Source organism: Botryllus schlosseri, chromosome 5 (assembly GCF_051294905.1).
Source record: "Botryllus schlosseri isolate E-star chromosome 5, Bs_hap1, whole genome shotgun sequence".
Classification (NCBI taxonomy): domain Eukaryota; kingdom Metazoa; phylum Chordata; class Ascidiacea; order Stolidobranchia; family Styelidae; genus Botryllus; species Botryllus schlosseri.
Window position 1 is genome coordinate 25570254 of NC_137240.1, and position 26873 is coordinate 25597126.

Below are 26873 nucleotides of genomic sequence, written 5' to 3' on the forward strand. Positions count from 1 at the left end.
TTTCCGATGGATTGTCACTTCACTGGTTTACAGTGTGTAGGCCTACTGCGTGCTATTGACTGTGTTCTGTATAAGGCTATACTAATACATATTGACAGTAAGGTCGGAACCGTTGATCGATGATGCCGTTCAAGGACATTAAAATCGTTCGACTATACTACTGTTTCCAAGTCCATTTTTATGAATATATCCTATTTACGACTTCCGGCATTGGAGATGTCGTGGCATCTATGTCATCACTCTATTTACGTTATGAAGTCAATTGATTTCATCGCCGATCGATACTTTATTCCATCGCAAGCTTCTCATCTGAGCAATATTTAGGTTGTCGGGCTGACTACGCAAGAATATTATTTTAAATTGAAGAACGAAGAAAATATTATCGAGATATGGGGAAATGATTTTGTAGGGCATTTCAACATAAAGGTAGGATATAACGATTTTCTAAATGATTGCCACTTGATACTTATCCTTGAAATCAACTGTCCATATTTCCGTCGCTCATTTACCGCCCAATAGTTTCGTGTCATATTTCGATTCAGAAACATACATTTGTTTTTGATAAATTTATCACGTCACACGTCATTCGCTGAAATCTACAACGATGATATCCAACTATGATGTGACATTTCTGTGTCCTGCGTTCTAACCACCTGGCTTAACGTCTCCCGTTGAGCGCCGGTACCGTATGCTAACCATAACTACACCGCCGTGGTTTGCAAGACACAATTTCTTCAGAATATCGGCTGATAACTAGATTATCTAAAATTCGTGTTCTGCGTGACTATCTGATCGCGTCGAACAAGTGCAACAGTGAAGATATCGAACCAGAATTTTCGCATCAGTTTAATCAGCGACGACGAGCTATCGCAGCAGCGTAGCGCGGAACGGGGAGTGTCGAAAAATCCTTTAGCTGTAGTTCCATTACGATGGCTTTCTGAAGAAAATGATATTGACCAAACAACGGTTATATCTTTAATTTGAGACCGCACCATCATATTTAAAGCGCAGTGCCCCTTAAAGAAAGGGTCTCTAACATCAACGCAATTATCAATAATGCAGCGCTCATCTTAGATATCCGTTAAACTTTCTCTTTACTAGCAATTAGGTAATAGCATTCTCCGTATTGGTATGTAGGCCAACCCAAAAAAATACACGACTTTCACATTGAAAATTCATTGCAGCTCATCTCATACACCAGGGATGAGCAATTATTTTCCTCCGCGGGCCAAATGAGAAAAATAAATACTTTGAAGGGCCGAGTGAAACATTTTAGCTATATTCTCCTGAGTATTTTACTTTTATTTCCAAATGACATTGTTATTAAATGCTGCTCAGTGAATGTGTTTATATCAGATAATGAGAAAGTGGCGCTTCATTAAAAGAAATATCTATTTGCTGTCATGATTCGAAACAATGTTGAACATGATACATTTTAGCTCTCTTTAAAACCCTCTCCACGTTATTCCATTAAGACTCAAAAACAGTGGTGCTCAAATTTTTTTAGGCACGCCTTCCTTTATGATAGTGAACAATTTCGCGCCCTCTTATCATGATATTACAAAATATTAAAAACTGCAACCAGAAGGCTAGCAATCCCAACGGATAGTTTGAAAGCATGGACGATTATGGCTGTTGATGAGAGAATTGTGAAATATAAAGTTAGATAATACACAGAGCAAAAAGTAAAAGCTGGGGGTATATCGCGCGAGTCACCATTCTGATGCTTTCACGTCTCCCAGTTCGGGAACCACTGCACTGCAGTACAAAGCTTATTTTCTTGGTCGCTGCCTTCCGAGCAGTGTGCAGCAGCTTAAAGCCTTTATGATGAGCGAAGCTGGCAGTTTTTCTGAACTTCGCTTTTCCTTGACCGAGTGTTTCATGATTTTGCCATAAGACCGACTTTAATTAAAATCCTTAATCTCGGCGACATGCTCGTCAAACACTGAAAGGACGGGTTTAGCCCTGACTCCAGTATGCGAATATTTGGCGCTCTAACCCAAAATCTTCTTTGAATTTCAGTTTTCGGCTTTCTTTTTTTTGGCATGCCAGTTACTCCTTTAGGGGAGATATAGATATGATGAGTCATATAGTAATGGCGCGCACTGATTGACTTGTTTTACGAATTGGGATTTGGACACATATCACGTAACAAATTGGAACATACCTTATAAGCGTAATGTGACAATGGCAACAAGGAAGGTTTGAACTAAACTATATGGAAAGAGTGATTTCTTGTGACTTCAACTGCTACTGATACTTTGCCACATTGCCTTTATTTTGAATCTGGATCACGCATGCCAGGTACGTAGGCCACATAATCTTAGCATATTAATGAACACTGAACAGGCTTCAAAGTATACGAATTTCCTGTTCATTTGATACAGCACATGGTTTTAGTCATTCAAAAAGCAAGTTTCATGTTTTGAATTCCAAGCAACCTTTCGCGGGCCGCATTTGTCCAGGCCTGTCATACACCATAGGTTCAGTACAGGGTACCCAACCCAATATGGCCGTAATACACATGTTTTGATTATAGAGATTACCTTGACTTTTCTAGTCGACATCTCGACACTACGCAAAGGACTTTTCGCACACCAGTAACCAACTCCTCACAGATCGGCATCGGTCTGCTAAAAATAGTTTTTATTGGCGGCTTGCGGCGTAGCTAACAACATTTCCTTGTCTCAGGAATCCACGATAGTATTCGTACGGATTCTCGCTCCTGTGGTATTTTGTTGGCGACTTTTCGATACCGAATTTATCAAATTGGATGAGCAACATCACCTATATGCCAGGCAACGCGATTTAACGGAGTTATCAAAGTCGAAACTGGAAAAGGTCAGTTAGGAATTTTTACTGTTATGATCATTGGCAGTGTCAAGTTTGGTATCAACATGAACACCGAATCATGGTTTTCACCCATACTTGTATTTGCGAATAAGCAATTAATCGTGTAATCTGTGCAAACCCGAGGTTTTCAGAATGTTCTGTATTTGATGTTTAGAAATTATGTCGCGCGTGGTATGGCGGGAGACCGCGTGTTGAAATAGTTGCGTAGGGAGTTGGCTGAGAGCGTGACTGAAGATGGATGCGAGTGATTAGGTAGGCTATGTCTCTATGTTTGGCAGTGTTGGGATCAAGTCACTACCTTCGAGTCACGAGTCATTGCACATTTTGACTCGAGTCAAGTCAAGTCAATCAATTTTCAAAGGTGACTCGAGTCAAGTCAAGTCACTCGATTTTTGCAGGTGACTCGAGTCAAGTCGAGTCAAGTCAAGTCAAGTCACGAGTCAAGTCACATTTCAAGTCAAGTTGCCTTTCCGAAGTATGTGTGAGGCATGATTACGTCATTGCAATTTGCTAGCTGTCTGAAATACAGTTTGACTGGTCATTGATTCCGACCGATGAACGAATATAGAGTTAAATATATACGCAAGAAGGCGCTGTATCACTCACATATACGTAGAACTGGTAAACTACGTAATTGCCTAGCCACAGTTTATAGTTACCAGCCAAAATGGAGAATAGAGAAACGAATTGATAATATGCAATACATTACCCATTTACAAATAGATGTGATACAATTCGAGCTTGCGCCAATGGTTGATGACTATATAAACCAGGGGTGGGCAAACTTTTGAGCTCGCGGGCCGCATTCAACATCTGAATCCATTCGCGGGCCGCACTATATAAAATTGGGATTATAAACCAAAATGCAATATTGGTATTTGATTATAGTGAGGACATGGACATATTAGATATGCTTATTTAAAACAAACCAAACATTGCTTTGATGATATCATACACGCGTCCGAAACAGTGGCGAGATTTCGTAGGCTGGTCAACCTCAATGACCAATTTGTCAAAACATTAGAGATGAAAGTCGGTTGTCTCGATTCTTATAACAGGATTGAAATTTAAATCTGTGAGAAGCGATCTGTTCATAGATTTACTAATTCCTCTTTGGGTTCAGTTCCAGGACACACAATGCTAACAGCAGCATAACCATGTTAGATTCAAACACGCTTCTACTATTTTCAGATAAAATATGAATACCCTAAATCTATAAGCACAGCACTAAAATAGTTAAAGCTGGAGTGGCCAATCTGAAATCACACTCATGATCAGAATTATGTCAATTTCGTTTAGGATTTCTGTGATTTTTAGCGGTTGAAACCTTCCATGACTCTGGGGGCCTTGAGACGGTCGCGTCATAAATTAAACATAAAACTAATATTGGAAGTATTTACCTTAGAACAGGGGTTCTCAAACTTTTAAAGACAAGCCCCCCTTGCGATGGTGAAAGATTTCGCGCTCCCTTATCGTCATATCACAAAACGCAACCAGGATGCTAGAAGACCTAACGGATAATTTGATGGCATGGAAGGTTACGTCTGTGGATGCTAGATTTTTACATATGAAATTGAGACTAAATACAGAGCAATAATTAGGAAGCTGGTGCAAATCGCGCGGAGCGCGAAAAATTTTTTCAGTCGAGCTCGGCTTCGCCACTTCCCATTCAGATGCCTTCACGCTCTCAAGGGGGGCACGCCCGCCAGTTTGAGAACCACTACCTTAGAATTATCATGGTGAAATATACTAAGAAAAAGTTTAATTAGTTCCTGAATTAATTCGATATTTAGTACGCATTTTATCAATATTTTTAATAAGTTTCTTTAGACTCTCGCGGGCCGCACAAAACGGTGTTGCGGGCCGCATGCGGCCCGCGGGCCGTAGTTTGCCCACCTCTGATATAAACTATATTCGAATTCAATTTCAATAAAACAATAGCTTTATTGGTTAAGGTAAGAACAGAGAACGGAAATAGACATTTTGCTATCACTTTACTACCAGAGTTACGACAACGTAATCTGTAAGCATCGATCACTTCGTTTGCGGTCAATTTATTTGGGAGAGAACAATCCAGGCTCAGTGAAACGCACGATCATTGAATGATTGGTCGCTCTCACGGGTTACACCAGCGTTTCGCGAACAATCCGAACATATGCAAGATACAGTGATTGTTATCGACACCGATTACTTGATGACTTGAAATTGACTCGTGAATTTTGCTCCGAGTCACGAGTCAATCCACATCTCTGATACTCCGAGTCGAGTCAAGTCAAGTCAAGTCATTTTAGCAAAGTGACTCGACTCGAGTCAAGTCAAGTCATGCGAAAAAGGTGACTCGAGTCATCCCAACACTGATGTTTGGTAGCGTGAAGTATTAGTAGTTCGGGGCAGAAGCGTGAAATAGTGGTGACTGGTGGTATCAGGCAGTTAGGGCGTGAAGTATTAGTAGTTCGGGGCAGAAGCGTGAAATAGTGGTGACTGGTGGTATCAGGCAGTTAGGGCGTGAAGTAGTAGGTAGTTGACCTTGTATTTGCAGGCTTGAGTTGGATGTACCGGTCGGAATCTATGCGCGGATAGTTGGCTGGGGCACGGCCTAGTCACTGATGGTGCTACCCAGTCAACAAAATGGGAAGCGATCATCCGGCGTATCATGCGCATTCGATGTCAAAATGATGCTTAAAAAAAAAAATTCGCACTTCTGCCGCAGACTCATTAACCCGTTGTTGCCGTCCATTAACCCTCTCGCTACTGCAGCTTACAACCGCTACTAGTCCTATCGCTACCTGGATCACTGTTGCTTTCTGGCATACATACTGACCCTTATGTTGTAAGACATCACAATTTGACAACATGCTTTCATTATAGTTTTAGTTATAATAAAATCCACCATAAGCATACAAAAAATACCGGTCAAATACAGACAGTCAGCCATATAAAATGCATAAAACGACATATTGATTTCAGTCGAGATACAGAGAGATCTTCTTTCCGGGACGAGTTTGATATAACTATTCCTGCCCTTGAATTGAAATACAGACAAAATCTGGTTTATCAAACAAGTCTGGGCCTTGGCGGGAAGAATAGGAATAAGCAACGCGGAGCTACCATCCGCAGCCTACTCACTGTGTGGCATGCTAACTTCATTCAGAGCCCAATTGTGAATGATTTCTCCCACGTTTAGGCTTGGCGTAGTCTCTGATATTTGGGTAATTCCACTGGCCTAATATTCGTGCGATGTACTGTCAGCCAGAGATCTTTAGCAGTGATAATCGGCTGATCATGGTCATTGTCGCTGCAGGTTGAACCAATGCTTAGAGCAGGGGTCGCCAACTCAAAATAGGTCGCGGGCCACTTTTCCAAATTCCTGGAGGCCGCGGGCCGCATGACATCAATATCGATATAAAAGTAGGCAACGCAGTTCAACAACCACGTCTGATAACTCTACGTTATTACAACGCCGTGCTTTCTAACATAGGCGACGGTTATAGTCACCACAAAAGAACTAATATTTTATTGAACAAACACAAATACAACAAAAAGTATCATGATCATCAATGTCATTATATTTTGGACTATGAGCTGTACACGATACCTGACAATGACAACACTCTTTAGCCGCTAAAACAGGGGTGGCCAACATTTTTGTAATTCACGGCCGCATTTCGCGTACTCATGTAGCCTGCGGCCGCATACCGGTGGTTAGTCGTGATAAACTAGCTGGGGCCAAATACCCACGTTATCATGTCCATGTCCATTGCCGGTACACTCCGAACTAATCTATATGCACATATCGGCTTACTATGCGCACCAAATCGTTAGTAGTTATGTTGTAAAGAGCCACAGAGAACCAGTCTGTAGTCGCGCGAAGCGCGAAAAATTTTTCTTGTTCATGAGTGAATTTCGTCAATAAATATTAGTATAGTTTCACATATTACTATAAAATATTTATCCTTTCTCGGCCAATGTGATCAGATTCCCAGATACAGCTGATGCAGGGGGTATCTGTGAAAACTTAGGGTTGTTATTACAAGTGTCGACAGCCGCATAATTTTCCTTCTACTGCTGCAGATTGGCCACCCATGGATTGAAGAATCAATATTGGGGTTAGCTATACACGGTAGGCCTACTTGCTAGACAACTATCTCCTCGTAAAGCATGGTCTTTTGGAGCGCCCGAAGTCGTTTTGCAGGCGTCTCGGTCTTGGCAGTGGTGGGCCAATGCACGTCAAGGCAATATGCCCATTCGTACCAGCAAATTCTTCATCCATGGAATGATATTACTATGCCGAAGCCGTATCAACTAGTGAGTAATAGTGATAGTGGGCACATAGAATGGCTCACTTTGAAAAACAACAACATTATGTTTCAACTGAAATCAATTTTAGCGTTTCAACATGATTTACTAAGCGTTTTTCTGAATTTTTTTCAAATCAGGTCGCGGGCCGCATGCGGCCCGCGGGCCACGTGTTGGAGACCCCTGGCTTAGAGGAAGATATTTTATGAACTGCTGCCTTCGCCATCTCTGCATTCTTTTCAATTCACCATCAAACTTATACTGATATTTGGTCATATCGCAATCACTTCATGGCTTCAGTCTCCACCGTAAAATAAAGGTTAAATATAGCAACAAAATAACTCGTAGATTACCTGAAATGAGTATCACAAATTTTAATCAGAAATTATTACAAGATATAGTATTTGGCTGAACAATTGAAATGCCAACCATTGTAACGAGCATCCATGATTGTAAATTCAGTCACAGCTATTGCAGACAGAGAAAATAGATGGGTTGAGCATATCCCATGTTCCTTTAATGTACATACATTAATGAATGCACTAACAAATGATGTCAAAGCCATAACCAGAACACGCCAAGATCCGGTGAGGGGTACCGACACTCTTCCGCGGTTTAGCATTAAAATATCAACGGGTCGGTAGTACGCATTACGTTCAGAGCACTAATAACTTGACAAGTATCTCGCTGTTCACTGCCGCCAGCCTGACATTTCAGGCCACGGAAAACTATAAGTATTTATATCAAGGCCTCTTTTAGAAGCCTAACGCAGAAAAGCAGTTAATGTGACTGAACTTGTATTCTAAACACCATTTGACTATCAATACACATCTAAGCAAGCACGTAACAAATTTCAATAATAGCCCGAAATATCTGTAGCTCAACTTATCTCAACGAAGAATTTCATTCATATTCCCTTCCAACACTATAATCTCGGAAATACAATTCGCCGGTATGGACGGAATATAATTCAAACGAAGTATGCAGCAGTAAACAACATCCGATGACTTATGACATCACAATCACTCAACGCTCAAGTGCTCATGAACCAGGCGAAGTTAGGTAGCGGAAACGTCACGGCGAAGCTGCGTGATAATCAAGCGCAATTTGATTGGTTAATAACGCTGACACCAATTTCTCTGGCCGACCGATGGAAAGGAGAACAATTGATCTGATGGGTATGTGTGAGTGGGGCCTGTGCGGGGTAGGGATGGTGTGAAGTGAACGTGAGGTTCACGTTCGCGTTCAGTGTGTGAACCTCAGAAATTTAGAGGTTCACGTTCACAAACGAACCTTGGTAGGTTCTGCACTGTGAACCTTTTTCATATATTACAATTTTCACTTCATTATAACATCCTTGGTTGAAATTTATTGCATTTCAACTGCGGGCCACCATATACATGGCGCTGGAAGCATAAAAAAAATCAGCTCTAAGCGAGCATGCACCTTGACGATCTCAAAAAATTTATTGCTTTGTTATAAAAGTTTGCTCGAATATTTAGTGACTCTCTGCTGTTAGCTTGACCCGCAATCACACAACAGACAACATCAATAGCGAAACACACTACATGTAGGTAGTCAGCGAAAGATGCTTATTCAACCAATCAATGAAGTTGATATCGTTGTCTGACGTAAAATATGTAGCAGGCGTACGGGGTTTTGATTTAATATGTATCATAAAAACCAAATCAGTGCGATTGGGGCGTTGGCTACTGCTGTACAGTGTATAACTTGTTAATGGGGTAATATCGTTAGCAAGTATAGAAACCCGTTTTACACTCTGCTCAACATAACCGTAGCAGCAATACGCAGATGCCGAATACATTGTCCGGTCTGAACGAATATAGAGTGAAATATATCGGCAAGAAGGCGATGTGTCGCTCACATACACGTAGAACTGTTAAGCTACGTAAGTAATTGCATAGCCTTAGTTTATATAGTTACCAGCCAAAATAAAGAATAGAGAAACGATTTGATAAGATGCAATACATTACTCATTTACAAATAGATATGATAGAATTCGAGCTTGCGCTAATGGTTGAGGACAATATACACTATATTCGAATTCAATTTCAATAAAACAAGAGGTTCGGTAAAGGTAAGAACAGAGAACAGAAATAGACATTTTTCTATTTCATTACTTTACTACTAGAGTTTACGACAACGTAACTGTAAGCTTCGATAACTTCGTTTGCGATCAATTTATTTATGAGAGAACAATCGAGGCTCAATGAAACGCTCGATCATTGAATGATTGGTCGCTCTCAAGGGTTACACCAGCGTTTCGTGAACAATCCAAACATATGCAAGATACAGTGATTTTTATCGACACCGATTACTTAATGACTTGAAATTGACTCGTGAATTTTGCTCCGAGTCACGAGTCAATCCGCATTTCTGATACGCCGAGTCAAGTCAAGTCAAGTCATTTTAACTAAGTGACTCGAGTCAAGTCAAGTCAGACGAAAAAGGTGACTCGAGACACCCCAACACTGCTAGATACTCAGATAATTCGCGGTAAGCTATTTAGTGCAGTTTCCCGAAAGGCTCCGGCAATGGTCTGACATAATATGTTCAATTGTCCATCTCATGTGCCCTGATATCTTTCTTTTGTTGTTCTTTTTGTTGTCCCCTTGCTAATCAACAATATGATCAGGAAATATATTAAGATGACTGAACAAGAAGTGAACTTTTATGCTCATGTTTGTGCTCAAGTTTTCGATATGCAGATACGAATTTTCTGACAAATTGTTTGTAGTTGAGTGTTTGTGATCATCTCAAAAGTTTCATTTACTACATCTACTACAAATTACATGCAGTGAACTCCTTCCTAATGTGAAATTGGAATCTTTCATCAGTATTTAAATATACCAGATACCAGCTTCTCGTTTGATAGGGTTACTAGGTATGTTTCGACGCGACACTCCTATCGTAATGAGTGCCGATTTACCAGGCGTCGAATCCTGTCTGCTGCACTAAAATCTGCTACCATGGACTAGGTAAACCTTGCGGTTCAGTCTCGTATTCTTCTCAAGCCAACTAAATGACCCCAGTCGAAGGAATAATGTAGACTTGAGATTTCGTTGTAACAAATACAAGAAATGCTAATGCAAGCGAGTGTTTCGCAATAGTGCTCACTCGTCCGTTGCTCGGTGGAATGGAGCATGAGACAACAGTTGCGAGGGCAATTTATACAACTAAAAAAGACAATTTAAAACAGTAATCAAACAATCAAATCACTAGAAATCGTAATATTACAAAGATTGGAAAAAACGAATACAAATAAGGACAGTTAAATTGGCGAACTGATTCCTCTAAAAACGACCTCAAATAAAGACTAGCAAATAACATGCGCAATCGCAAACAAGGTATACTCACTTTGTTGACTCAGCGGAAAATTATCCATTTGCCAGTCAAAAGAAGTGCGACGCATATGAGTAGTGTAGAAAAGCATTTCAAGGACAAATTTTATTGTTTTATACTCCTCTTTAATCTTGATAGAATGACCAATTGATACAGGAAAATATTCATTTCCGTTGTACAAAAGTAAGTTTTAGGCTTGACAAACTGCATTTTGACTGACAAATATTTCGCATCATGTCATGTTAATATTATTAGAATGACTGAGAATGACATGAGGGATCTTCATAGTCAAATATCTATTTATGCGCAGTATAAAATTAGAAAAATCTACGATTTCCTTCCTACCAAGTGAAATATTTAAGAGTAAATACAGTAATTTTGGGCTTTTAGGGGTATGAATATCTTCTGACAAAGAGCCAATCTGACAAATCTAATGTGATATTCGTGATCAGCAACCTCAAAAACCCCAGAAACGGCTCTCAGATGTTCTGCCTAACAATTTTTTTTTCCATTTTTTTGACCAGTGTTATTGCATAGTATTACAAGGTGTTGTTCTTAGTATTTTTGCATGGATATAATATTATACGATAGCAGCAATATAGGATTCGTTTGATAACAGTTTAGTAATCTGAGACAAGGTAAATGACTTAAGGCTCACGGTGCATGAATAGATCATATAAATTGCTAATCATAACGAATGATAGATAGATCGATGTGCATATTTAAAACTATATGAACTAAAACGGCTGGTCCTACATAAAATATTCAATTTTAACCAAAACGCCGAGTTTAAGCTAATTATTAGGTGGAAGACGTGGCACTAAGCAGGAGCTTGCGCCTCTTATTTAGCGCAGTGACTCCCAACAATTTTGATCTAGTAGCACCCTCTGAAAAGTAAGCATGGTTCCAGGTATATAGTCGCGTAGTAGCCACTTGGCGCTTATAGCTCTATGCCATGGGCGGCAGGATGCTAGGGGGCGGCAAAATGTGGGGAAATGGCTTTTTCTTAGTCAGCACAACAATATTTCCAGTAAATATAGTTGAAAAGATAGCAACTATTTCAAAAAATTTTCATGGGCGAGAGCATTTATGCTCCTACGCCACTAGTTCCTGACACCCCAGCTATTCGAGTACCGAGAGTGTAAGATTTCGAAATCTATTGGTTCGCTGATCGCGTGTGAATTAGCGTATTTATTCCCAAGCTTAGTGAAGGATAAGAACCACAGGACTGAGCCGCATGAAGGACCGATCTTCCATTACCATTTTCAAATATGTTTTGCTACGATAGAGCAACCGGAGGAACCATTTCAAATTAACCGTTGATAGCTATATTGCAATTATAGCAAACGTGCAAAGGGTTATAATGACTCTAAGTTGCGATTTTCTTGGTGACTCGACTCGACTAGAGTAAATTTGTGTATTGACTTGACTTGTAATCGAGTGATTGTATAGATCTCAACCAAATCATATGACTCAAAACAAGGACGCAGAAGACAGGCATTTAATTGTTACTTCGAGGAATAGTATAGCTACCACATTATTCGTATTTCGTCCATCGATACTGGTAATTTAGAATTAGTCACGAGTGAGGAAAATTACTGTATTGTTTTTGTTGTTGTATATCGTGAACGCCAGGCATTTCATATCACACGAGAGGAGCCACAAAAAGATGAGTTGAACATGATATGAACTCGAAGCTGCACCGCGAACACAATGACTTGGACTCAGACTCGAGCCGCAACGCTATGACTTGGACTCGCACTTGACTCGGTGGGGAAGTGGAAATGACTCGACTTGACTCCAGCCAAAACTGCTAAATTACGATAAACATCTGACTTGGAAACTTGTGACTTGGTTACAACTCGGGACGTGAACTATAGCACAGATTACATTGGTTATAACGGAATACATTTAATACAACATTTTGCAAATCGGATAAACGGATTGCAGGCGTAGACAAATTGCCGCGATAGGACTTCATGCTTCGCATGAGAAATATTGATAAGAATGGTTACACCGCTATACTCGCGCATTCGCGTGAATATATAAGTGCATCGTTCTAAAATGACTTAATTCATTTATTCATATGCATCGCTACACATTCCAATTTATGGTGAATTAATAAAGACTGTAATATAACGTTGAGCGATAACAGCAACGTTGTGCTTGTGGTTGTATCTGTGTATACAGGACAGACAGTCGTCTGGCAATTCGGTTCGTCGAAAGAAATTATTCACAATGAATACGCAACACAACCTTCTGGAGTCAGATTACACATCAATAACAACACATAACGTATTATTCGCACTTCATTATACTGGTCAACAAAATACATTCTTTTTTTCGTAACATTTTGGAGTGTTTTCATGGGTTTTTAAGGTTGCTGATTACGAATATGACATCAGTTCATCATCATCATCATTGGTTTATTAGCAATTTTATCAGTTCGATGCACCACAGAAATGCGATAAAATGAAAGATAAGAAGGTGTCGAAGCGACTTGGAGTAGTCTATGAGATCGGACACCCACCTTGGCCTAGGCGATGTAAAGAGTAGGCATGCACACTGAATGAAAAGTAATGAAGATAGTATAGAAAAAAGCAAGCGACAAAAATGGGGTGGAATGTCATGGAAGGCGAGATCGAAAGGTCAGTCGTGGTCCGGTAATCTTGAAGATGGACTATAGTATTCATTTTGTAGTAATTGCTTGTATTTCAACAAGAATGTGGACATGCTCGTCGACAGTTCCGCCTGATTGACTCAAATTTAGAAGATAGTATATACCCCTAAATAAGCTCAAATAACTGTATTTGGCGCCCAAGTATTTCTCGTAGTATTAGTGGGGTTGCATTTAAAATAAATGATGTTTTAGAACATTTGTGTTTTCAAACGTTGTATATAATTATGCCATGATGGTGAGTTTTTCGTCGAACGAGCCATATTTACCATATATTTTCAATTGTGAATGTCAATCCGCTGTGAGTCGACTGGGAAGATTACAAATAGGTTTTCGTATAATAACGAAATCACGCTCTCAGCACTTATTGGCAAAGTAGAAGCAATGGACATGGACAGTAGAAAATCCACGAAAGAAGTTATAAATCTCGGAACAAAAATTTACATTAATAATTTGATAACTTGCGTTCAATATTTTATAGTTTGGGCTACACAAGATCTGCAGAATGCAGCTATTACTGCTACGATCGAATTTCTCGCTCATCAAGCAAACATTCCCGGTGGTTACCACTACTCCAGTATAGTTTAGTACGATTCAGCTATTCAAATATCTTCATTTTAATGTATAACTATTGTGTATAAATGAAAAGTGATTTCAAAGGATGATTATTGTCATGATTATGTTGTTAAGCCCCATGAAACCGATATTGCGTTCAGATGAGCAAAATATTGCTTGATTGCACAGATGAGGAATATATCGATTGGTCGTTGATTGAAGCATCCTTAAAAAATTATCAGGTCAGTACATTCGATTTTCGTAATGCTTCCAAATGCTTTTTTTAAATTTTGTTTCCAAGCATAACGTTTTTCGTCGTATCATCTTATGTTGAAACGAATAAAATCTTTTCTTACTCATTCAAGATCAAGGTCCTGGATATTGTTGTGAATGGCGAGACGTCCGCCGAAGAAAACAAGAGAAATTTTGAACGAGGGAGGGAAGTTTTTGGTTTTCACGGCAATATCCATGCAATGTTCTATTATAAGAGAGGGGGCGACTTCGGAAACATAGTTGAAACTTGTCAGCAAAATAAGGTAGTATTGATCATGTGGTAACTGGTAATAATATCTCATTTCGAAATTAGGGGAGATGTGGTATCAATGACACACTGGGACCGAAAATACTTGAAAAAGGTATATAAATATATAAATAAAGTATACATTTTACTTTGTAACCTTCAACCCGAACAAACCAGCAATCAATCTTAATGTGAAGTGCAAGGCTTCTATCAGGCTATAGACGACACATATATGTTTTTATTCAATTCCATCATTGAGGGGATTTTTTTCAATTCAATTACAAAATTTATAACGTGGGGGTCGAGCCTAACATAGCCAAATCAAGCAAAATAGTTTGACTAACTAATCATGCCGCAACAGAGACACGCCTACATACATAGGGCTGTATGTCATAGTTACCTGTCGTATTTTATCGCTATAACGAGTTATTGGGAAGTCAAAATGTCGATTTACGGGCAATATGTGTGTGTTGTATACCCTCAAATGTGTAAGTTCGAGCCTAGACGAAACGTCTTTTTTGCCAACATTTGAGTTAATATTCGTTCTATATTTCTAAGGTGGCGACCAAATGTTATTTATTGAGTTGCTGTAGCTTGGATAAACAACAAGAAAAGTTGTAGTATCTGCATTTTTGAGCGTAAGTGTCAAAGGTCCCAAAATCTTCTGTCTTTGGGCCCGCCCGGTGGAGGCCGATGATACGTTCGAGCAACAAATTTTGAACGTTCATAAATATTTTTTGAAACTGCGGATATTCATTTATATAGCCGCGATAGATAGAGCTTGGATCAAAGTGTTGAGCCAGTGAAGTACCTGCTGTCATCGGCTGAACATTTAGGGGCCAGAGATCATTTTGTAAATTTTGATCCATCGGTACCTCGTCTCCCCTATATCTCCCAACTATCAATCTCGCATTTCTCATTCAATTTTGCCGTACATTATGAGAGCGTTCACAAAATCTTTTTATGGCTGTCTGAGCTATCCACCGTAGTTGCGGAATTCGTGTTTCCTAGTGATAAGTTCATCTGAAATACCCGGTACGAAATAATAGTCTGTGGTACAAGAGTTCAACAATGACGGTAAGCATCATTATAATACACAATATCAGTAACAATGATCTCCCACCGCAGATCCACTACATCAGATGCATGTTTGATGATGGATGTACTTCAGTCGACATGATTTCGTCTCTCGTCAAAAACTCTAATTCGAGGAAAGTAACTTTGATATACTGGTATGCATATGAAATGCTTAGAGGAGACGAATTGACGAAAGTTCAGAACATTGCAGACGATATCGATACTGAGTTGGAAGTTGCATGCAGTGAGTCACTTTTAGTAGGCTTACCATATTTCGGAAATGAAAAAAGAGGACACTTTTTCAGAAATTTCAGTCAAGCATAACTGGAGAAGAATTCTCAAAAACAGGTAAATTTCACCCGCTTCATGATCGGTTGACTAAAAAAAAAAAAAAAAGGTCATCACTTCCACTCAGAGCTCAAAAACACGTTTTTCACTCCACATTACCAGGTGGATGACTAAAAAAAAAAAAAAAAAAAGGTCTTCTTTTCGCTCAGAGCTGAAATCACCACTTTTCCCTCCGAAATACCCGCCGGAGGTTCACTTCTGCGCTAATTTGCGGCATATCACTTGCAATTTCCTCTAAATCTGACCTAAATTTTCAAAAAAGAGGACAAAATCTCAAAAAAGAGGACAAAAGGGCGTCCTCCGAGGACACTTTCAAAAAAGTCAAAAAAGAGGACAAATCCTCTTAAAAGAGGACGTATGGTAAGCCTACTTTTAGGATATTTTAGATTAGCTATATTAATTGTCAAATAGTGGTGTATTTTCCAACAATATTGGATGAAGTTTGATAACGACGTCAGGTCCAGCTTGGCATGCTACTTGGGATTGAACAATGATGGATGCCGTAGGCCGACATGCGGTTTGAATAGAATTTGTACATCAGTCGCATAGTGATTGTACAATGACTGTAACATCACGTGTCAGTCAGGTCATGGTCTTGTAATTTCGACCGCAGACTAGTACTTCCTTTAGTAAAATTTTGTCTTGAATGTGGATTATCAATGTGGGCTGGGCATGCTCGACGACTGTTGGATTGCCGTTGAAATGCTGTTCCACAGTTGAGGCCTGTCATATTTGAGAGTGCGCTACGTCCTCTGGCAAAATGTTTGGCTGTAACTCGTCATTTCCGAAGTACGCGTACGTACTAATTGGTAGGGTTGCGAGCATATCAGCACATTGAATAGTTATGATTCGAACATTTCGGGATCCATCACAAATTGTCCTTCTCATATCACGATTCGAGGCTTTGCAATTCTCATCCGCACAATTTACACCCGCAGTCTCCACTGTCACAGCGGCCATCTACCTTCAGATGTCATCCCCAAAGACGAATGATGTGGTTGCTTGTGGTATATTTAATCATAGTATTTGTCGACTACTATGGTCAGGTCATTTACACCAGGCCAATTTTCTTTATTTTTATTCCTTAGCTGCCGACTTGTACCACGGCCCGCTTCTAGGCTTTTTATAAGACAACGCGTACACGGATCATATGGCGAGGAGGAGCCTAAATAAACCTCCAATTCTGGAGTCGATCTCGGTCGGACTCGCACCCGCAACCATTCGTGTTGCAGCTGTGGTTCATACCACTACGCTATTTAGTCATGATTGCCTAATATTTCAATGTCAAATCCCCATATTCAAGTTTTAGGGCCAATAACGCCGTGTATAAACACGAGATCAGGATGACAAGAGCAAAACTTAATTTGATCCTTCCTAAACCTGATCACTAGGTCAAGTTTTTGTTGCAGTCAAATCCGTGGAAAGTTGCATTTATTTTTCACAAAAGTTGCAGTATGAAGTTGCGTTTATTGTTCACAAAATTTGAACCAAAAAGTTGCATTTATGGACAAGTTACTTGAAATTATTTGGTTATGAGATACTCGAATCGATCCGTATGCAAGAAACTGCAGCAAAACTCAGTGTTGGCGACTTCAACATAACTGGTAGCCGGAGAAAATGACCCACTGAAAATATAATTTTTGGCGGTCTATCCTGAATGTACGTCAAATCAGAAAGGACCGGAAATTTAAACGACAGTGAAATGACCAAGCAATCTATTTACATATAGTGTCAAATATTTCCAGTTAAAAGTTAGTTGCATGAAAAATCGAAAAGAGTGGCCAAAACTTGCTTGAAAATCGAAAAAGTTGTAAAAAGTTGCGTGAAAAAAATGGAGAAAGTTGCAAAAAAGTTGCAATATGAGATTTCTACAAACAGTTTAAAACACCATAAACATAACTTCTGAGTATTTAGGAAGCTGCCAGAAGCTGTAAAAAAAAGTTGAAAAGTTGCAAAAACTTGCCCTACTGATCACCGATTTAAATATGACGAAATCTGTTCAGCGCCAGAGAACAATTCTCAGGATGCTGTCATCTCATACTTATAAGTATTTTACGTTTGGTGATTTTTCTTCTTCATTTTACAATTGAATAGTATATTCATATTAAATGAACCCGAATATTTTCGGCTGACACTCGTCAGGGGTAATCGTCAGCAACTAGTAGAGAATTCGAAAGAATCAGCGTATATCAACAATCGTAACACAAAATATGACGTCACCAGCATGAAATGTCGAATACGAGAGCGTTCAGTGTACTATTTTTAGATGATACACAAACTCTTTTTGTTGACACAGCCTTGGCTGGTGTATTTTGATAAAAGTCGACTCCAAGGCGCACAAATGAAAGTGTGAGCGACCCTTTCCGAGTATGCGAAATCTGTCGTCTCGATAATTTTTCGCACAGGCGGGATTATCCAACAAGTGTTTGCCAATTGCAGAATTTGGCATTGAATGCCAATGGCAATGGAATTTGGCAGAATTGGCAAACACTTGTTGGATAATCCCGCCTGTGCGAAAAATTATCGAGACGACAGATTTCGCATACTCGGAAAGGGTCGCTCACACTTTCATTTGTGCGCCTTGGAGTCGACTTTTATCAAAATACACCAGCCAAGGCTGTGTCAACAAAAAGAGTTTGTGTATCATCTAAAAATAGTACACTGAACGCTCTCGTATTCGACATTTCATGCTGGTGACGTCATATTTTGTGTTACGATTGTTGATATACGCTGATTCTTTCGAATTCTCTACTAGTTGCTGACGATTACCCCTGACGAGTGTCAGCCGAAAATATTCGGGTTCATTTAATATGAATATACTATTCAATTGTATATTGAAGTTCTGTACCTCAAAGAAGTTCTTCATTTTAGTGTATGGACGAGTCGATGATGCCTGGCAGCGCCTTGACAACGAATTTCATTCGAGGTGAGTAGATGTTGCAAAGAATGGCCGTTCTAAAAATGAGGACTGCGACATATCCTTCCATTTTATGGTCCATTAATTGTACTATACATCCAGATACGGACAACAGCATAGAATAATGTGAAGTAATCTGTGTTAATGGAAGAACTAGTTAGAGATATGAATCTAAAAATGAAGCTATTGACTTGTTTCAATGATGTCGTAAATATGCTATTTGCAGGAATTCGATGACGTGGGTAGTACCGCAGAGCAACCACTTACTGGTTTGCAATGTGGAATGTCACGTTAGCACATCTGTTCCAATGCTAAGTATTGCAGAATGTACTAATGTTTTTTTTTTCTAAAACGCAGAGATTCCTCGAGAACCTAGTCGTGTTACGGCATACTCAATCCTGTACTTAAATTCTTGCAGTTGAAGAAAAGCGATTGCTATATATAATGTTGTACAAGAGAATAATTAGTTTGAATAGTATACTATTTTGCTGTTGTGGCGCCTGGTTTTGGATGGACGATATGACTGAAGCAACTGGAACGATCTGTGGTGCATAATATATACATCAGCGATAAGATTGACCATTTTACACCCAGAGGTGGCCAAAGTATACCAGGGGTTCCCAGACTAGTGGTGGCGATCCCAATTGGGTCGTTTGCCTATTTTCCGGTGGTCGTGGAGACGAAAATTAAATACTGGTGAGAGATGAAAAAAAAATTAATAGTAATATATGCAAGTAACAATAATATTAACAAAATTCATTCAAGACAGGACTAAACAGAAACTACACAATGACTTAACATAAGACTAAAACTAGCGCTTTCGAAGAGTGGTGAAAATGTTCGTCGTAATAAAGGGGTTTGTCACCCTAAGGGGGCCTCAAGACCAATATGTAGAGGCCTGACGGATTACTTTTTTGGTCCTGCCTACGACTAGCCTACTACTTAAAACTAACTAAATGCTGCAATAAGTAGTAGGCTATCATGCACTCAAGTCTCCTTGTAGAATTTCATAAAATCATAATTGAGCACATACCAAATAACGACTACATGATCAATCATCTACAGAACTCGTGAGGAAAACACACTGAACACAGTTGAAGCCTTGTACATGGCACATAAGTTATTTAGCATTGCAACGGCTGCACGCGCGAGTAGCGTGCAAACCAGCAAGATGTTGCTATGCAAAATATAGCACTACTTGAGGTAACAAATACTCTTGCTACGATGTACAGCAAGGTTTCCCAACCTTAATTTACACAGTGGCCCCTTTAAAATGTTTGAAAAATCAATGTCCCCCCTATTTTTCTCAACGTCAAGTTATAAACGGTTTTTTATTTTCAAATGGTTTATACATATAGTGTCTTTTAGAGATAGAATGAAATTAAGTGATATGAATATAACACGCAACAAACACGATTTTACATTAAATTGTTACTACATTTAAGCTATTGAGATGGTTGAGCTCGTTTCTGCTTCGATAATGTCTTAATATAACTGCTTTGGTTGTTGAGGTAAAAACGTAAACTGAAGATCAAGAACAAGGGTCAACAACACGCGGCCAGCGATCCGATTGAGATTTTGGAAGAACGCTAACTAAGGCAATTCTAAATGTTGAAATTTAGTACGGTTTCAAAATATTGTTGTTGCAGTTTCAAAATAAGCTATTCTACTGTGCCAACATTCACTATTCCTCATGAGCTGAAACGTGGACATATTGGCTTTACGACCAATGTCCCTGACACGGCCAAGATCAAGCCGGTTAAAAAATGGCTTAAGGCTTCCCACAAGATCAAGTTTTAAGGCTTCAAGCTTTAAAAAATTATTGAACTTGGTGATCATGATATTTCTTCTTGTTATTTGTACTTCTTTATTAAAATATCACTTCTTTTGTGGGAACTATTTTCGTCGTAGGGTTCTGGTTTAAATCAGGTTTCTTTTCGTTGAATTGTTTGATTTTAATTATACCATTTTGATTTTATTGATTATTTTGTTTTTTTCAAATTTTCGGACGAGATGTGTGAATGTGGTTTATTATCGGACAATCATGTGCATTTTATATAAACCGGAGATCATGATTTGAATTATTTAATTGATTGAAATCAATTTTACTCAAGGGCAAAATGATTTTAACCAGAACCCTATTAGAGAGCACAAATTTGTACTAAAGTAAAGTTTAAAACTTTGTTGCTGAACTGTGTGGCCTATTTTGTATCGACCCGCGGCGTCTAAGAAATTTGAAAAGCGGTCAAGTGTGCGCTCGCTGAAAGATCGTCGGTGATGAAGAACGGCCTGAAAATTATCGTATCCATTGCTATTTCATAATGCATCTCTCCAATATGTCTGTAGAAATAATCACTACAATCTGTACGACTACGAGCCCAGTTCCTCACAGACTGTTGGTTTGTCTTTTGTAGCGTGTATTATATATACCAGTGGTTCTTAACCTTTTTTCTTCCAGCGCCCCCTTTCAAAAATTATCGTGCTCCAGCGCCCCCCCCCCCCCCCAACTTCATATTGTAAGGAATGTCATAAAGACAATGAGTAAGAGGGAGGGCCGTAACAGCACTTCGTCAACCCCCCTAAAAACGATTGCCTTGCGCACCCATAGCGTGATAAACCGAACTTCTGAGGGCTTCGCCCCCACGAACCCCATATCGTGATTTTGATGGTCAGCAAAGTTTGTGTGACCTGGTCGCCCTAGATACCAAAATTTTCCATAATGCATGGATGAATAGGTGGTAATTACATATATAAGTCGCTATAAACTTTTTATCCTCTCAGCCCAAGTAATCAGATTTACCAGTAGCACTGAGTGAGCTGTTGTATAGGAAAATAAATGGCAAGTAATTAATAATTAGACATATTCGGGCGTGCCCGCAGGTACAATTATTCGTTACCAGGGCCGTAACAGCACTTCGTCAGCGCAGCGAGTTGTTGAGTGTGCGCAGACTCATCAAAACTTAAAGCGAACATTGTGAGGTTTCTTGGAAACTGTAGAGCCCGTTACTAATAATTAAACATATTCGGGCGGGCGAACCCGTTGGTATGACTTCGTTGCATGATGTTATTTTGTGACCCCCATTAGGCTGTCCGCTATTTGCTGATAGCCTATTAGGTATCTACATTGGGTGTCCATTTACTGAGGCAGCTATTCACGCCTATTCGCGCGAAGTGCGAAAAATTTCACTAATTAATGATTGAATTGGTCAATATCATCGGGAATTGCATGTAAATTGAGATCAATTTTCATCCTCTCTCTGCTCACGTAAACACATTTACCGGTAGAGCTGAGTGAGGTGCAATGTTCCCTCTAAGCTGCGCACGTGCACAGTGCTGACACGGTCTCTGCACACAGAAAATCTACGTTGCGCACAACAAATCCAGAGTTATTACCTTTTTTTAGTCGTTGCGCACTGTTGTCCAAGGGTCAGCGCAGTGAGTTGTTGAGTGTACGCAGACTCATCAAAACTTAAAGCGAACATTTAGGCGCCCATGGACAATTAAACCTATATGTATTTTGAACGTTTTATGTAACGAAGTTTTCGGTGTTAATTTGCTCTGAATACTCATTGAGAATATGTCCTATCACCACATCATCTACTGCGAAGCCCTTTTTCTCCATCGCCCCCCATACCGCCTCCCTGAGCCCAGCGCCCCCCATATCGCCCCCTAAGCGTTTCCGCCCCCCTTCAAAAACGCCAGCGCCCCCTGGGGGGCGCTGGGGGCAAGGTTAAGAACCACTGATATATACGAACACGGTCAGTTTTCTTAATAATGATATTGTTTAATAGCAGTTATTTGTTTTAAGGGAGTATGAAAAAAGTTGGAGGATTCACAAACGCTGATGTCTAATACGACGAGTAGACACGTTGACATCATAATGCAACAATGTTAAGATGTTTCAAGTGCCACATTTCCAAATTAAACCTGACGATTTTGCGATCGATTGACAACAAATCAATTTTTTGATATTATGTTTATTGTGCAGTTTACCACAAACAGATGGACAAAGATGTACAACGCGAAAATCAATGGTTATTTCTGGAAGCATCGAATCGATGCTCAGATTAGTAGATTTGAATGAGAAAATTTTCCTCTGCAATAACGCAACATCATTTGCTTTTCTATGGATTGTTTCCGCGGGATGTTGTACAAAATATAATCAGTTTCTTAGATTGGTGGTTCCAAACCTTTACGACTCGTCACCACCTTTGTCAAGCTAGACATATTTTTGTCGCCTCCCGAAAATCTAGAGGTCACTAGTAAGTCAATAATGAATAGTTCCACTTCTCCGTACTGCTCAAGTAGGTTTTATATACGTATTTCACTTGAGTATTACTTTTATATGCTACTTCTACTGCAACAGGTAATGGTGATGAAGTACTGATTTTTACCTAAATATTGTCATATGATAAGTGGTTTTTAAGTGCTTAAATGTATCTGTCGAATCAACAATCGCCGTTCTATAATACCAACGGAGGGAAACTCCTTCACTCGACTGGCCGGATATGGGAGAGTGACGTACCTGGCGGGGCGGATTCCTGACTGAATACACTAATCGCGTATTTATCGAAATATACAAGTAATAAATCATATATAATGTAAAATTTGAGTTTGAAGCATAGAGGCCAAAAACAGTATTTAGTAATATATTTACGTAGTGCACTTCAATAGCTGTTAAAATCGATGAAACATCTGTGATCGATCAAAGTTGTCAACATGGTCTTTGAATTCTGGCTGCATGTCGGACGTGTAGAATCAAACTGCGCGCAAACATCAGTTAAATTGGAATTGATCGCAGCTTTGTCTTGTTAATGATAATAAACGATCACTATTATTTGTGTCCGGAACGGTACGAAACCGAACGCCTTTAATTATTGCTCTAATCCGCTCAAATTTCACTTCGATCTATATTCCGGCATGAGACTGAAGAAAAAAATAGAAAGTTATATTGTAGGCCCCGTAGCGAATACCTCTTGCGTACGCTGTCATGTATTGCAGTGTTTTCAACCTTTTTGAGCTCCATTCTCACATTTTTTTTTTAATTTTCATTCGCACCAGCCAGCCGGAATTTATTACACAAAAAGAAAATAAAGAAACGTATCACTTTTGTATTCGAAGAGCTTCTTGGAGGTACAGAGCTTCATTATTTTACATTCAGCGTATCGTATTATTGATTTATCAAGTACTAGAATCACTGCAGTAGAAAAATCAAAAATATCGCACATCCGTTGTTTTCAAGGTGTTTGTTGCTTTTTCCATGGGTATCGTGCAGTGATTTCCTTCGAAGCTTAAAGGGTTAACCCAAGAACTATTCATTCGCAACAATATCACTTTTCCAGTAAATTGACGTGTTACGTCATCGCATTGTGAATGTGTTCGCATTTAGTACGCACAAAAGCGTGAAACTTCACTAGAACGTAGTATCTATGTTGCGACTAGCACCTTTGGTTCACTATCTGACAAACATTTGAAAAGGTGCTTCAGCGTACTAAGGTGTGTTAGCCAATTGGATGGTACGGTGGGCGATAAAAACAGGAATGCATTGCTATACAAACCCACACAATCCGAGTAATTCATGACGGTTATTTATCGATAGGCTTAGGCTTCATTCACTTCTTATCTGTACAATTCACAAATCGGAAATCAACAGATCTTTCAAGAACTACGTGTGGTAGGCTATCCTTGTGGTTGTCAAAGCCAACACTTACACCTTCTTAAATAATCATTACTCACGCAAGATTCGTGATTAATACACAGTTATATCGGCCAGGGATCCCAACTGCGGAATGGATCTTAGGGCAATCGTACAATATTGGCAAACTGACTGAAATAATGCCAAATTATCTTTAATATCCCAAATACCCTTGCACATGAAGAGAAATAAGTCCCAACAGTCTAATTAAGCTTAAATTAGGCTGCAGAAAGAATATCGTAAGACATACGTCTTGGTGGATTTGATTTTGCTCTGCAGATGGTGCTCAACTGCTCAATGCCCATATGCTCAAGTTAAATCCCTAGAGTTCGCAATGTTACAAAGGCGGTACGAATACGAACTAGGCAATTTTTTTCTATGGATCAACAAGCTTAGTGGCATCACCAATTAATTATATGTAAGCCTATGCCCCAACGATCTAGACTCGTCCTGAGATCATCAGTCCAAGAACAGGAAAGCGTGTGTAAGCCTAAATGGTGTAGTTTCTTATTACAAACAGGCTATCGCAATGGTCGATAGATAAACCGCCCAGCCCAGTGACCTAATTATTCGATGTAATGCAAGATAAAGATTCATCGGACGTAAGACACCAATGTGCTTACTTTAATTACATTTTAACAGCCTCTAATACAGAGGTCTCAAACTCAAATGTGCTCGCGGGCCATTTCCCAGTTTTTGATGACGCCGCGGGCCGCAGCACCAATCTTAGGGATATTCAATGTATAATTTCAAAGTGGGCCTTTTTTGATGGGGCCTTGCAGACAGGCATTCCACAAACATCGTGGCAATGTAATTTACTATTTCACTATTCACTCTTGACACAAAAAAAAACACATTTTCAAATATTTCAATAAAATTGATTTTGTGCAGGGCATAATTTTTTTAATTAATGAGTTACAGACATCATACGAGAGCATGCTTCATGACATCGTAAAACTGTCGGATTATAATATTGCAGCTAGTGGACATTTAACGTGCCACAATTCTATGTAAAATATTTTAAAATCTACTGAAGATTGATCTGATATCAGAGCATTTGAGCGGTGTAGCCTATTCCTGGTTTTGATGCACTCGTGATAAGTATCGGCTGTTGTTACTGTCATTGCCAAAGTCAAACTAAATCAGCGTTAGATTTTGCCTTCGATTTATATTGGAATATATCAATAACCAATAACAATTTAAATGTAATCATTATTGAGCCGTAGTAATAGCATTGCTTCTTAACCTTTTTTAGCGATCGTACCCCTTGTGCTTCCGATAAGATTTCTCGTAGCTCCTGTCCATTTACACCACAGTTTCTGATGGTACCTATATAAAAAATCAGAAAGCCCATTCACATGAAATCGCGTGTAGCGCGGGGACTATTTTCCAGTTGAATCAATTGGCCAAGAAAATATTCCACAGCATATAGGCCTAATGCGAAATGTCCAATCGGCGAAGAATTCGTTGGTGTTACAGCTGTAGAGCGTACTACTACCTTACTCGCCAACGATAATAACATGGATAAAGAGAACAAATAACACCTAGCATATATTGAAATATACGTCACGGGGGTCACAGAATGCCAATGGCTGCCATACTGACCTGATGAGATAGCTATGTACCCCACGCAACGCAAGCTACAGTCTTGATATATTACTATTCCCCATGACAGTATCATAGATTGTTGCGTCCGTAGGATTACCAACCGAGTCACCGTCCCGAGTCGCAAGTCATTCTCTGATTTTGACGTTTGACCCGACTCAACTCGAGTCATTTTAATTTAACACCCAGTGAATCCGAAATCGAGTAACGAAAAGGTCGCATCAAACCGAATCACAATTTTCATTCACGAATCATCAACGGGTCATGTCTTTTCATTATAAACTAGAAATGAGACGTAATAGCCGATCTTCCATAGCATGGTAGCTTTTAAAAGTGATGTGATTGTGAAGTTTGTTGAGATTTCGGTTATTTTATAGTAATAGTTTTAGCGTGAACTTTAAGTTCTTATATCTAAAAAAGATATACGGCACTTGAATATACTGGTGAATGCTTGAAATTCCCAAATGCCGTCGCGGGCCGCACAAAATAGTTTCGCGGGCCGCATGCGGCCCGCGGGCCGCGTGTTTGAGACCTCTGCTCTAATACTTGGTTAGGTACACGAGTAGCAACACTTGTTACAGATCTAATACAGGTAATTGTTATAGATGAAGAAAGACGAAATTGCCAACGGGATGAACGCAAAATTTTGGTGTCAACCAACATGAACATATGGCAAAATTCCAATATTTCGCATTCAAATAGGCCAAATGTCAACACTGGTATCGGCTGCTATTACCTACAAGGTCCGTACACGACGGATGTTTCCGATCAACTGATACCGATTCCACTACTTATTTTTTCTAGTCGGTGACGTAATCCTCGCGCGCGGAAAAATTCTCCCAAACTTTGCAATATAAATGCATCGGGAGCGCTCCTTCATGGTGAAATAGAAAAGCACAGCTACCAACAAGTTTTTAGAATTGCGTACTGTTTAACATCCTACTAAGTTTATTGTATTATTCCACGT

General features: G+C 39.5%; 2 protein-coding genes across 2 annotated transcripts in view; both read left to right on the forward strand.

Moving 5' to 3' along the window:
- The window catches only part of LOC145439507 (NACHT, LRR and PYD domains-containing protein 1b allele 2-like), a 41516-nt gene extending 18303 nt beyond the window's left edge, over positions 1–23213 (forward strand). The window contains exons 4-10 of the mRNA XM_080316987.1: positions 325–426; positions 2692–2841; positions 13906–13986; positions 14110–14280; positions 15393–15585; positions 18561–18615; positions 22415–23213. Coding sequence (XP_080173113.1) covers positions 325–426; positions 2692–2841; positions 13906–13986; positions 14110–14280; positions 15393–15585; positions 18561–18615; positions 22415–22451 — 789 coding nt within the window. The 3' untranslated portion in view covers positions 22452–23213. The remainder of the gene's footprint in view (positions 1–324; positions 427–2691; positions 2842–13905; positions 13987–14109; positions 14281–15392; positions 15586–18560; positions 18616–22414) is intronic.
- LOC145439505 (exocyst complex component 2-like) overlaps positions 1–26873 on the forward strand; it is a 276760-nt gene that overhangs the window by 154401 nt on the left and 95486 nt on the right. The gene's annotated exons all lie outside the window — the stretch shown is intronic.